The following is a 14,236-nucleotide window of genomic DNA, read 5'->3' on the forward strand; positions in this document are numbered from 1 at the left end:
TAGGGTAATATGTGCATTAGGGGATTTAATATCTCTACTGACTGTGGAGTGATTTATTTGCTCTACCAATGTGAATGTGACTCCTACTTGCCTAGCCAACTCCATGTAATAACTGTAGGAGAGATTTTTATGTACATATATTTTCCCCCTACATTTCCCCATACTCATTCTCAAGGTATTTGCTTAGCTTCTGTGCTCTGCCTTGCACTACTCCATGATGGAAAAATAAATATTCAAGAGCTTAAATTTCAGCAGTGAGAATTTCAAAATCATCAGCTTTAATGATTTACAAATTCAGTACTTCAGTCTCCTTCTCTCACCCTCTGCCTATCACAGCTGGTTTTGCCAGGCCTCCTTTCCCCTCCTGCTGTAGGGACTTGTGAAAATGAAATGGATTGTATCTCTGAACTTTGAATGAAGCTCTGGTTGTAGCATGACTGCTGAAAAGATAAGAAGAGGTACATTGGCCTTCGGCTCCTCAATACATGCCAGAGGGAAGCTCCCCTCACCCACCTCAGTGCTCACAAGGCAGACCAAGGTACAAAACCTGTTTGAACAGAGATATTTTAAGACATTGGCTGCATACCAATTACTGCTGTGTCCCATTCATTTTGCAGTACACTCTGCTGCTATGTAGCAGTAATCAAAGAAAGCTAAAAGCAAAGTGGAGATAACAATCTATCCTGATGTGAATATTAGAAGATGAAAGAGCTTTGTTATTAATGCCCCAATAACAAGTTCTGCATTTCTGTCCTTGTACCAGCTACACCACACTAACAAATAACAGCACTTTCTACTTTTCATATTTCCTGAATGATTTTATTCAAATGAAGACCACTCTGAGTGGCAAAAATCTGTAAAACTGAGTGAAGAGAAGCAAAAGCAACATTACTCTTGTCTAGATGCCAGATTTAGACAAAAGTGAAAAAAACCTCAGCACTGTAACCTCTGTCCTTGTCCAGTGAGAAGACAAAAGGCTCAGAGCACAAAAAGATGATTACCAGGTGTAAATGAGCTAAAAAGGAGGACTGGTCTTCAAGGTCCTGTGTTTTCCTGCAATTCTGAAGATTATAAGCAGTTTCAGAATCTGTCTTTTGTAACCTGCCACCACCTTCTCCAAAACTGGCAGCAGTCTCTGAAGGCTCCATCCTCAGTGTTTTCCATCTAGCCCCATGCAGTCTAGTCCTGCAGTTCTTGGACTCCCTTTCTATATAATTCTGGCTGCAGATTTCCCAGTAGGCAGATCTCTTTCCAGTCTGCCCACAGCTCTGGACTACTCTGGCTCAAGTAATTGGCCAAAGCCAGACAGCCTGCATAGCAAACAGCAGTAAATAGTGATTCATTGTGGTTTAGATTCATGGATTTTCAGAGCATGTAGATTAAAATCGTGGAATCAAAGAGCTCAAACAGAAGACAATATTCAGCAGCAGGAATCCTTGAAAACCACTTCAAAATCTTTAACTTATATGTCATCTCTGAGTTCCACAAATCCAGGTTTCACAGGGTTGTTCTGCCTCTGGGGGGTTCCCTCTGGAACTTACCATCCCATTGGAAATCCTGCATTTTGCCGTGTTTCTACTGCAAAGCTGCTGCTGGAGCTCCCTGTGGGAAAACTGTCTTGGATATATGGGAGTTAGCTTCCTCCTTCAGTTCATATCTGTTCTGCCAGAGGCTACTTCATGAATGACTCTGCTGCATATGAATCAATTCATTTTCTAACTTGAAACCAGCCTAATAATAAGGCATGGCATGGCTCTGACTAACCATTACCTAGAAATGAACTCTTTCATTTACTTTGTTCATTAATTTTTGGTGTGGGGGCAATGATAAGCAATATAAGAGATTCCAAAAGTATTTGCTGTATAGAGTAATGAAGTTTCATGACTTCTAGTGCATTACCAGACTTCTCTAGAAACCAAATGTGTTTCGGGCTATAGTGTTTGAGGGGAGAGCAGACTCAGTCATCTAATGTCAGAAGAGAGGCCATGAGCTTGGAAATAACCTTACTGCAATGGATATGCAAAACTGTGAGGATGGAGAAACTTTTATTACCAGGGTTCAACATCCTATTCCTATGCATAGACAAAAGAGCCCATGCTGAAATCAGCATTTCAGTCAGCCCAAATCGTGATCCTCCTGCCTGCAGAAAAATGGACAGTACTTAAAGAATTTAAGCCATGGGAATTAAGCCATTAATAAAAGTCTGAGAGGAATTCTGTCTGTGTTTCATGGTCATCTTTTCAAAATTTGAGCTATTGATCCTAATGTATATTTCCTTCCATATTGACTCAACTTTGCCAATGCTGTTTTGACGTGGGTTTTCTAAGTCACCAAACAGATGCTGTACTCATTGAACAGAAAAGCTCAGCAGAGGGGTGGCTCAGCCTAACGAACATGGATGTGCAAACCTCCCTTCAGTATGCACTTTTCCTAGGATTTGCTTGCTACAGGAAAGTTATTTGGCACAGTTGTCCTCTAACCTTAATGTTGGATCCTGTGTTCTGTTTTTTTGGCTGTGGTAGAGTTTTGGGGTTTTTTTCCTAGTAGCTGGTACTATGCTGTGTTCTGTATTCAGAAAAAAGTTAATGTTGATAACCCCCTGATGTTCTTTGAGTTGTGGCTAAGTAATGTTTATCAAGGACTTTACCCTTTCCCATGCTTTGCCAGTGAGGAAGTGCACAAGAAGCTGGGAGAAAACAGAGATGAACCAAAATAGCCAAAGGGACATCCCATACCACAGGCATATTCAGCATATAAACTCGGGGGGGGGGCATTGCCTGTGAGGGACTGATTGCTGCTCGGAGATGAGCTGGGCATCAGTCAGTGGGTGGTGAGCATTTATACTGTCCATCACTTCTTTGTCTTGGGTTTTACTCTTCTCTCTCTTTCTCCTATAGTTACTGCTATTGTTATTGTTATGTTTTGTTTCATTTCAATTATTAAATTGTTCCTACCTCAGCCTATGGGTATTACCTTTTCCTGATTCTCCTCCCCATCCCACCGAGGGTGTTTGGAGAATGAGGGACCAGCTGCGTGCTCACCAGCTGGGGTTAATCACGACCCCGTCGCTCTGTCCCTTTGACTACCCGGAGGATCCTGTGGCTGACCATCAGCCAGAAGAAAGCCGTCCCGGTGGATTTCTCCCTTCCTGAATACAGCTGAAGCCGATCACCCCGGACTGACAGCGCGGCCCCTTCCCTTGCCATCCCCCCAAAAGCGCACACAGCTGCTGCTTGCCGGGCTCTGGGCACAGTTCAACCTCTCCTCTCCTGTGGCTACCCCCGCGGGGCAGCCGGGGCGAGGCACGCCGCCTTTCCAGCTTGCAGGGCAGCTGGCTGTGCCCAGCCGGGCGGGCGGCACCGCCCCGGGCACGGCCGGCGCCTCCCGGGGCCGCTCCTGCAGCACCATGGAGAGAGGAGCGCGCCCGCCCGCACGGCCCGGCACGGCACGGCGGGGCAGGGCACGGCGATCAGCCAAGCAGCAGGCAGCAGGAGCGCAGCCTCCATCCCCAAGGCTCAGGCAGCCTGACCCCCTGCAAACCCACTCAGGATGGGTGTAAAGCCGTGGTATAAAGCCATGGTGTTGGCTTCTGGAGGGTTTAGCACTAAGAGCCCTCCTCTAAGGCTGAGGAGAAGCCTAGCCTTGGCTGCCGTGTGTATATCTGGCAGGCTTGTCGACTTGCACCAAACAAATGCATAGTGTGCTTTCCCTGGCAGTAAGTTTCTGTCAAGTAACTCTCATGTCAGTCCTTTCCTGCTCTGGAGGCTGAATTCTCTGGCAAAATTGCTAGTGTCACCCTGAAGCCCAGTTAGAATTGCCCCCCACACCCTGATGAACTCGAATGGTGTTTAACTGTTCAAGGCTGCTCTGGGTACAGGTGCTGCAATAGCAGTTGTCTGGTATCAACTTCCTTCTGCTGCTTATCTGCATTGCAATGGCAGTATCACCAAAACGCAGCCCTGCATTGGTTTGCTGATGTGACCCAGAGCAGCTAGGCATTGCCTGCTCCATACTGGCTACCATCAGGATAGCACTGTTTGCCCCATCAGGCTCTGCCAAAACAGGCACTGACAAGATGCCAGCAGGAGATTTGAGGCTCAAAAAAGCAAAGGTTCAAGGAAGCAGATTTCTCTTAGTTTCTTTTACACCTCCCTGAACTCACGGTATGGAATACCAGAACATACAGGAGTCATAAAGCAGCGCCATAGGCAAGGCATGCAGAATGCCAAACTAATTGTCTGAAGAAGCCGAGTAGCTGTCCTGACAGACTGAGGAAGGTCACAGAAAATGGATCTAGACACAGCTCAGTTAGCTAGTTACAGTTCTGTACTTTATATGAATGAAACAGCTCTGTGTAACATCACAGAAGTCAAAATACCTAAATAAAGTGTCTAAGCCATAATTGATTGCTAAAAGATGGTTCTTGTCAAATCTGGGTAATTCTGTCATTGTAAGAGTTTAGCTTGAGAAGAATGGCAAAAGAGGTTAACTATTACCTGTGAAGCACTGGGGAGTTAGCAGGAGGCAGGCTGGGTTCAAACTCTGCCATAAAAAGTCAGTATCTTTCCGGAGTTCATGATTCCAGAGTTTCAATTCTCATGCTCATGCTTTGAAGGCTCTTTATGAATCTTTCTTGCTGATAGGGACTGAGTGGTTAGTCAAAGGTTACTCTTTTTGAAAAAATGTTGTCTCACTGCTAGTTTTAATTTCTGGCATTTATTGGCTGTGTGAGTTTATGCTTGTGAGTAATGATCTCTTGGTTTTATTTATACAATTTCCATGGGTGTATCTGATGCTCTGATAATCATAACCAAGTTAACTGAAGAGACAATGTTCCCAGATAATATTTAGCTTGAAGCTTGTTGTATTTGTGTCAGATCTGATGAATGACTTTTTGCATGCTTCTCCCAAAGCAGTTGATTTAATAAAAGATATTGCTTCTTTCCACAAACATTGCCTTAAATGACTGTAGCTACAATGCTATTACTATTCAGGATCTCCCTCTAAGATCTTTCATCTGAGTGTTTCAGTCACTGCAGCAGAGCACACCGTGGCTGGACATGTGAATGCACATGTACATTTGGCAACAGCCCAGCTAGCTTTGGATACTGTTAGCAGTGTGGTCCTGCTAACCCAGACTTCCAGAAACATGAATCTCTCAACATCTCTACCTAGCTGGGTTGCAGAAGCAGAGCTTTCCTATGCTCCTATCAGCACAACTACTCCTCAAGCTGAAAGTAGTTCTGGCAAATATCTACATACTGCCTACACTGCAAGGTAATCCTGCTCAGAGCAAGGCCTCTGGAGTCTGTTTGTTTCCTTTTTTTTTTTCCCTGTGAAAAACAGAAAAAAACCCCCCCAAACTTAAAACTTCACAGATCCCCTTTTGAAGCCTCCCTTTCAAAATCCTCACAAAAATTGCAATTAAACATTTAATGACCAAATTAATCTGCTTTGGAGTAGGAATGACTTACTACACTAACATAATACTGTTGCTGCTACTGCTAATACTTTCTGTAGGGTAACCTGAAAATGGAAAGATAGGAATGGAATGAGGAACTTGTGTAATTTGTCTTTGTCTATAGGAGAAATTCCAAATAGGTTCCATAAAAAGATGAACGTGCAGAAGAGAAGTTATATTGCCAGCCCTCTTTGGCCTCAGTATGCAAGTTATAATGATATATTGAAGCTCTGAGGACAGAGAGAGTTCATTACTTCTTTAATCTGAGCATTTTATCATTTTACAATCCATGACAGAGTGACAGTGCAAAGCCCTCTCCCTGTTAAACTCTTGTTTTCCTTGGATTATCAGGAGTTTATGTTTAGCAGGTCTTCCACACTGAATACCTCACTGTTTCCCAGTAGTGCTTGTGCTACATGTAACATTACCCTTTGCTGGTGCATGCACTGGCAAGTTAAAATTAGACTTCCTAAATGTCATTACATCAGCTTGTTACTCTCTTACTTGAACAAGAGTATGTTACTTTAATTAATGAATTTCTACTCTATATAGCTCTAAAAAACAAACATGCAAAATCTTACTCAGATGCTTAGTTATATATATCAACAATGCATGCATAACATGCATGTTCTGTTTATTCAAATTTCAATCTGTCAGTGATGAAAATTATAGTAACAATACAAAGTGGCAAAAAGATTACATCTGATTTTTCTGAAAGCAGATTTTGTGCTACTAACAATAGTAATAATGGTACTTTCTAATTACATTGTTTTAAACAATGCCTGAGAAGAAGAGCTGATTTTCTTCCTTTAAATATTGGTAGAAATAATGTATAAATGGTTATTTACAAAATATAATATTCAATTTTCAAAAATATGTGTGAGTTTCTGTGCCTTTTAACTAATTTTTGATGAACAGATTCTTTAAAAGAAATAAAGTCCTTCTTATCCGTTCACATTTCTCATGGGTGATGTGTGATGATTTGAAACAGGGCATCACAAAACATGTAGAGAAATTATGCAGAGTTTTATCTCAAAATTGTATGTATGTGTAAGAGTTGATCTGTATGTCACAGCACACAGGCTGATGTGTCAGGGGCATGAGAGGGAAAGAAAGGTAAGGATCTGGAACATCCCCAAGCTTCCATGCTTCCATATATGTGTGAGTTTACGACCCTGTCCATGTAATATACCGTACGGTAACAACCATTCAATGTTACATTTTCTATTTCACTCAGCCGCTGTCATTATCTTAACAGCACTGTGCTTCTTTCTGGTCTCTTAAAAGCTTTGGGAAACTGGTTCTGTCTAGCCTGGGTTTATTTTCTGGCTCCCTAAAAGACTGGTGTCTTAACACTTTTTTTCCTACTCTAGTCTGACTCCATCTTGCTTGTGTGCTGTGCACCCCAGGGAGAGCAGTCCTTCTGCCCAGGCCCTCAGAGTGTTCGCACACAGTTTCACTGAAAACACTATCTGGCCTACTATCACAAGGCTTAACAGCAAACAAAACCAAACATCTTCATTTACTGCTTTACACATAGAGAGAAAAACGAAACACATTGCATGGTACATTATAGCCAGCCCCATCTCTGAGAAAAGCTGTTTCTGACATAAGGCAAGAAGCCTCCATTGGTTTTTATTCTCTGATAGATGGCTTACAAATCTAGCATTTTCCATTAAAATGGGCATTCTGAAACAGCACACCTTTTATCTTTGAAGTGAAAATATTAGCCGATTATACAAGCAAGTATATACACTAGCCACTTAATTCCTAGTATATGAGTATTTGCACAGGACGCACATATTTGTGGATGTGGTTATTTGCTCTCTGATTTTTTCAGACATTCAAAAGAGCTGTCACAGACCTTGTATCTTTCTATGTCTCACCATCCAGCAAGCACAATGCTCCTTTTGGCATGGAAATTAGACCTGTAAGACTCTGTTTAGTCCATTTCTCTGCTAACAGTGGTTTGATACTGACAGCTTATTACTGGCACTATGTCCAGTATACTTATCACATATTACCAACCACAGAGTAGAGCTTACTGTCTTTCTTGGAATACACATCATTTCTACAAAGTTGTTTCTGATATTCTGCCTACAAGATCCTTTGCTTATATTCATCACAATGCTTTAAACAAAATCTCTTGCACAAGCCAAAATAATCTCTTACTCCTCAGGCTCTCATCTTGCAATACACATGGCTTTCCATAAGTTGCAGTTAAATTATGCTTCCTTACCTTCTACTTTGAAGATGGTAAGGTGAGGTCTGCAGTGAAAAGCCCCCAGTGCGTTGCCAGCACAGTTCATCCAAAGACCCTGGAAGACCCAGGTTGCAGTGATAACAGAAGATGCTCGACTAGTGACTTTCCACTCATTTGATGCAGTAGCAGCAATAGCAGCTCCCAGCCCACAGAAACAAAATATGAAAGCTATAATCTGTATTGCCAGCATGTTTCTCTGTAAACCAGGGACTTTCTAATGCCACTGTGTGGAGAGGAAAGCACTTCAGTCACGTGTGTAAGCAAAAAGGCATAACATAAGCAAATTATACTTGAACAAGTTCAGTACCACTTGCTACAGAAAGTTAATGTGGCTGAAAGAAATTTTCATGGTTGAGTGATTTAAGAAAGGCCCTAGGCATTACAAATATTTAGAAAGAAAGTCAAGGTACAACTTTACAGGAATTAATTACTAGAACTTACTTACTAATTTCTAATTGTAAAAATTAATTGTTTTCATTTTTTTCTGACAAAGTATTCCAGTTAATGCTTAATTTTTAGTTAATTGGAAACTTACAACCATTCCATCTAGTGAAATAGGTTCAGAGTCCAAACTGTACAGCGCTATTTAACGGATTACCACAACATTTTAGAAGGATCACACAACACTTGAAAAATAACTCATTGAAAGGCTGTGAAATTAATTCAGGCATAACCAGCCACCATGCAAGTAGCTCTAAAACTGGAGGAGGTAGTGTCTGTGGGTATATTTGTAGAACAGCAGATCTAGAGCAACAAGAGAAACGGCAAGTGGTCCCTGAGCAGCGATGCAGCTGCGGCAGTCAGCAGAATGAGCCTCATGTAGCCCCACTGAGACTTTTCACTTGGTCATTGTAGAAAAGGTACTGCTTCTCACACTCTGCATGAAATACTTAGTGCAGGAACATCTGTCCCACCACTGACTGAGCTCCTGCAACCTCATGTCATGAAGAAATCTCAAGTATACAACTGACTTAATAAAATGTCATCTTTGAAGCAGCAGGCACTGACAGCACAACACAGCAACAGCTATTCTAATTAAATTCCTGAGTATACAATCATTACTGGACTGGGACATACACAAAATTTTGCAGACATATGTGGCCTTCACTCTTTTAAAATTCCCAACTTCCAGCTGTATTTATACTTTTCCTTGTACTTCTGGCCTCCTCCCTAAAGAAGGAGCAATCTCCTTTTCTCTTTGGTGCTAGTGTATGCCATTTGGTGACATGAAATTATGCTGAATATTGGGTGTACACCTTCACTTTTGACAGTAACAGTGGTCTATATTTTTCCCTTTGGGTGCTTCAAGTGGTGATTCTCCCTGTTACTTCTGTGATAAAATCCCACACTGAACATTGGCATTGAAATTTTTCTGTAGACTTTTCACAGCTCATAGAAGGGTTAAACAAGGATGCTAAAACATCACTAACATTCCATGTAAAGAGCAAGAGGAGTTTCACTGGAACTGTCCTGTTGAACCATCATCTGGTACTCCCACTTTATCCAGCCTTTGTCTCAGCACTGAGAAGAGGACCCAAAGGTTGATTGTGCAGACCAGAAAATTACACCACAAGAAGGAATTTCTTTTCAGCCTCATTAGTAGGCTCACATCCCACACATCTACAGTGAATAGAAATTTTTTTGTAAACACTGACAACTTGAAAGACACGGAAAGTGGGTTTGCTACAGAGCATCATTATAATATAGCAGTTTGTTTTAATGTTGAGGACAATATTACACAGGAAGGAAGCAATTTTGTATTTCTGTTAAATAATATAGTAATATTTTTCTTATGTTAGGTGTCAAACTTCATTTAATCTTTCATATATATTTACACTAAATTTGAAAGGGTATAGAGGAGAATACAGAAACGGGTCCAGCTTTGAAGCAGATTCCTGAGAGCTGAGATTATTTTTTGTTCTATATCTACCATACAAAAAGTTGGTTTTTGGTTCATTTTTTTATTTGTCAAAGACTATGCAAATTCACAAAGAATACTGAGAAGACATTTCACTTTTCTTTTTTAAACCCTCTGAATGACACTAATGTTGGCTGAGCACTCAGAGTAGCTCAAAGATATGTTTTACATTTGATGCTAAATTCCAGCCTAGTTCTGGACTTTCCTTGAGTGTTGTCAGTGACAAAAAAGCCCCCAAAACCAAAAAACCAAACCAACCAAACAGAACAACCAAGAAGCTCCCCAAACTCAGAAGCTGCTCATTTGGACTGCAAAAGCAAGGATGTGTGCATGCAAACACTCTCTCATCCCTCCCTATTGAATATGAATATTTTGCTATTCACAGCAGTGTGCCTTATCAATACAATACAGCCTGTGAGCAGCTCCCCAGGCTCAGCAGGACAGGGTCTGTTTCTTAGTGACCTGAATCTAAAACAGAGGTATCTTCTCAGTAAGACCTTGCTCTTTTAAACCCATTATCATGCTATTATCATGGGAAGGGTTTTCACATTTCTAGTTCTAGATAAACTGCAATACATACTCCTAAGTCTCTTCCCCTTCTCACTCAGATCATTTTCTACCGACATCCCACCCAGTACAAACTCATTACTGTTATGCTGGTGGGACACTGAAGGCTACTTACTTTAGTGGAAAGTGCCTGTAGACACCACTTGAACTACAGACTAGACTTTCATGGCTTAAGGAGGACTTAGTGGTTTCTTAGCCTTTATCTTCCTTGTTTTCTAGTGCATGACTGTGGAATTCATGGTCACAAGCACTTCACCCTGCATTGTTTCTAGAGAGTTAGTGTGTGAGTGATGAATAAATTAAACAGATACTTAAGTGATAAGAAAGAAGTAAGCAGTCCTGTTTACAACACTCATTTCTTCTATAAACTGTAAGAAGTAAGTTAATCAGTCATTTAAGAAGTTTAAGGAGAAGTTGAAAGTTAACTTGTTAATGCTGTTTTCCATTATATCAAAACTTTTTTCTCTGTTACTGAACAGACAAAAAGTTGGAAAACAGCCAGGAGTTTAAAGACTGTTTAAATATGAAGTTGGAAAAGGGAAAAGATTTTGCTATGGGCCTTTGTTGAACAATTTTCCCCACACTCCACAGATGCAGTAACTGATTATGTGACATATTGCTGTCTCTGTTAAACTGGACACTGTGCCAGTAACATGCAATATTTCTTTTACTACTGATATTATCTTTTAAAATGTCCAGTGCCAGCTCCAAGCTGCAGTTGACACCTTTGTAGCAGGACAAGAATGTTTACACAGATAAGCTGTAGCTTTCAGTCAGTGAATTCTACTTCAGCCTATGTCAATTGTTGTAAACTTTTTAATTGGATGGGTTCCCAATGCTGATACAGATCTGGCTGCTGACAACATATATTTTGGTCATGAAGACAAACACAGCTAGAGGAAACACTTAGCTAACTGAATCAGTTGTGGAGAAAATGACGGTAAAAAAAAAGAAACAAGTGCAATGTTATCTAAATAAGAGAAATGAGAGCTCTGCAAAGGAGATACCTAAGGTAACATGGAGACAACAATGTATGAGATAAATAATCAGTCATGCCAAAGAAATTCTATGCAGAGTGGGTGGACCATGCAAATTGATCCTGAGCACTGCCAAGAAGTTGGGAGGCCTAAACAACCAGAAGTTGGACAAGCTATAAAACTAGAAGTTACAAAGACAGAATCAGTGACTCAAGACTTCTGGAGAAGTCAAATAAGTGAAAACAGTGCGTAAAGAAATCAAATGCTCAGAGACATCTCTACTAAATTCAGTCAGGCAAGGCAGAAACTGTATGGTAATATGACTGGTCCTATTACACAAACACAGAAAGAATTCCTGAGAACTGGCAGTGAAGTATGAAATGGTGTTGAAAGAAGGAAGGGTGCATTCCAGATGAGCACCAAGTTCTGCTGTCTCTGCCAGATGCATGCAACCTAGAAATCAAGCAAGCAGGGTAGCAGGCATAGGCTGAGGGTGTACGACCTACAGAGGAATTTCAAGGAGCAATGAAATCACTGGAAGTGGGAAAGTTGAGGAAAAATACAATTTCATAGTTTACTATAACAAAAGGACAATATAATGTGTCAACATTATAATGTAGCAGTTTGAGATGTCTGCTGTTCAACTTGTTAACCGTGAAGTGCTGGACACAAACAGAGAAGGAAAGCTCAGTTCAATGTTCATTCCAAATGTATTGTTTTTTTATTGAGCACTGCAGTCACAATACTAATGGTTATATTAGTGTTATGTAGTATACTATAATCCCATTATTAATAGTACAATTTTTATATTCCCATTCCCGTAAATATTTCAGCTCAGAGCCAATGGGGTTCTTAGTAATCTGCTCTAATTGAATATGTCCCAGCTCATTGCAGAGAATTTGGACTTAGGTAGTCTTTAAAAGGACCCTTCAAAATCAAACCATTACATGATTCAATGATATTGCTGTAGAAGAGAGATAAAAACTTCATATCCTTATAACTAGGAGAATTGCTTTGCAAATATATGGATACAGCAGGTAACCCAGTTCAGGGTTTACACTAAATTTATACAATCTAGGTATACATGCATTTAGGAAAATACATAACTATGTATGTAGTTATATTATAGATATATATTATATATTTTATATATATATAATATTATATACATATTATATATATGTATGTATGTATGTATGTATGTATGTATGTATGTATGTATGTATTTAATATGCAGGTACAAGCTATGCTTTATTATATTTTAAAGCATTTTCTGTTAGTTGTTTAAAGGGCAAACTCATGCATTATTTTATATGAGCACTTCTTGAATATTTGTCTAAGAATGTGTGGGATTTTGAACAACTGATTCAAATCAGTGTTTGGTATGAAGATAAAAGCACATAGGATTAACTTTTTTTTCTCATCATGTTCCTTAACTGGGCATTAAAAATAAAAGATGAATTTGAAAATGCTACTTTAGGATGATAGAGCATTATGGTTCTTATTTTATGCTGTTGACACTAGGCACTAGTAACTTATTTGGATAAAAGATATTTGCTGTCACTAAGTGCATTGTTGCTGCTGGCACTCAACCTAGACTTGCAGTAAGTGGCAAAAAGCCAAAATGGCTTTGTCTACATAAAAATATGAAATCAAAGAGCTAAAATGCAGTGAAGTTAGAATGATAGGATAAATCATGTGTTTGATCAGTGCTGAAAGCTGGGCTGAAATTCAAAGTCATTGTGCTTTGCTGAGAACTTCCAAATGGTTATAGATGAAGTGATAGGCTCAATGAAGAGATCATGGTTTTTACAGAATGAGCTGATCAAACCCAGCCTCTATTAGAATAAGCCTGTGCTACAGTATACTGATAGCATTACTGGAAGCTGTAGTGTTAGACAGGAACAAGATCCAGGGTGCTGTGGATAGAAGAGTTCAGTGCTTTGAATGATGATAGATGCCAAGTGAAAAGATTGCAACACAGATAAAGAAGCAAGGAGGCTGGGAAAGAGGGAAGTAACAGAAATATTGTGTTATAAGAGCTACAGACATATGCAAACACTGAAGCACAGTGCTGAAAAAATCATTAGTTTGTCATACAAGTGAACTCAGCCTCGAGGAAACCTGTGTAAGTGTCCTGAATGCATCCACATCCACCCTTCCCAGAGGTTTGGTTGCTGGCGCTTAAGGCAAGCTTACAAACGGTGCAGCTGATGGTGCACATCTCCTTTCCTGCTGGAGATGTGGGAAGAGACTCCCAGCCAGCACGGTGCTGCGGAAAAGCCATGGCAGGTGTCCCTCTTTGCCCTGTGGGATCCGCTTTTAAGCTTGGTCCTTGATGCAACTACAGTGCCTGGTGCCTAGCAGCCCAGGCTGTCCTGGGCCATGGGCCACTGATCCAGAGCTGGACCCTGTCCCTGACCTGCAGGCTTGACTTGCCAGCTTGACCTTGGACCCTCACAATCACTGGGCTGTGTCTGACACTGGGCACTGTCGCTCCTGGGGCTGTCCCATTCCCTGGACGAGGCCCCGCCCTGCCACCCCCGTGGGGAGCCCCCTCTGCCCTCTGGCCACCTCAGGCCACCATGAGTGCCAGTGCTGTGGGGCCCGGGCCCTGCTGACCCTTCCTGTCCGAGAGCAGCACGCCTGCCCTGACGCTCTCCACAGTGTTCGCTCTCTGCACAGCCCTGAGCTCCAGCTCAGCCCCAGGTGGACTTCCCCAGTGGCATCTGAACACTCCACCCAGCCCAGAAACTAACCCGGGGCAGCTCCAGTTCCTCCCATGCCCCTGGAGCTCTTTAGGGATGGTCTGACACCCCTGCCCCACTGCCTGACCTGGACTGTATATTGACACTCCAGCAATATCAACCCAGGCTTGCTGGCCACTGGGAATGGATATGTGTCACCCACCCCACTCCAAGCCAGGGAGCTGCATAGACCCTGGAGATTGTTCCTGGGGACCTCCAACATGGCCTGAGACCCATCAGACATTTCCCAGGATCCCCTATCCTCATGGCCAAGGCACCTCACACCCAATGTGTATGACCTCA

At 41.5% G+C, this 14,236-nt stretch overlaps 1 protein-coding gene across 1 annotated transcript in view; it reads right to left on the reverse strand.

Annotated features, from left to right (window-relative positions):
- Positions 1 to 7,949, reverse strand: part of CLDN10 (claudin 10) — a 54,732-nt gene extending 46,783 nt beyond the window's left edge. Inside the window, exon 1 of the mRNA XM_039730431.1 lies at positions 7,701 to 7,949. Coding sequence (XP_039586365.1) covers positions 7,701 to 7,914 — 214 coding nt within the window. The 5' untranslated portion in view covers positions 7,915 to 7,949. The remainder of the gene's footprint in view (positions 1 to 7,700) is intronic.
- Positions 7,950 to 14,236: the final 6,287 nt, after the last annotated feature.

The sequence above is a fragment of the Passer montanus genome, unplaced genomic scaffold, assembly GCF_014805655.1.
Source record: "Passer montanus isolate IOZ18808 unplaced genomic scaffold, ASM1480565v1 scaffold72, whole genome shotgun sequence".
Classification (NCBI taxonomy): Eukaryota; Metazoa; Chordata; class Aves; order Passeriformes; family Passeridae; genus Passer; species Passer montanus.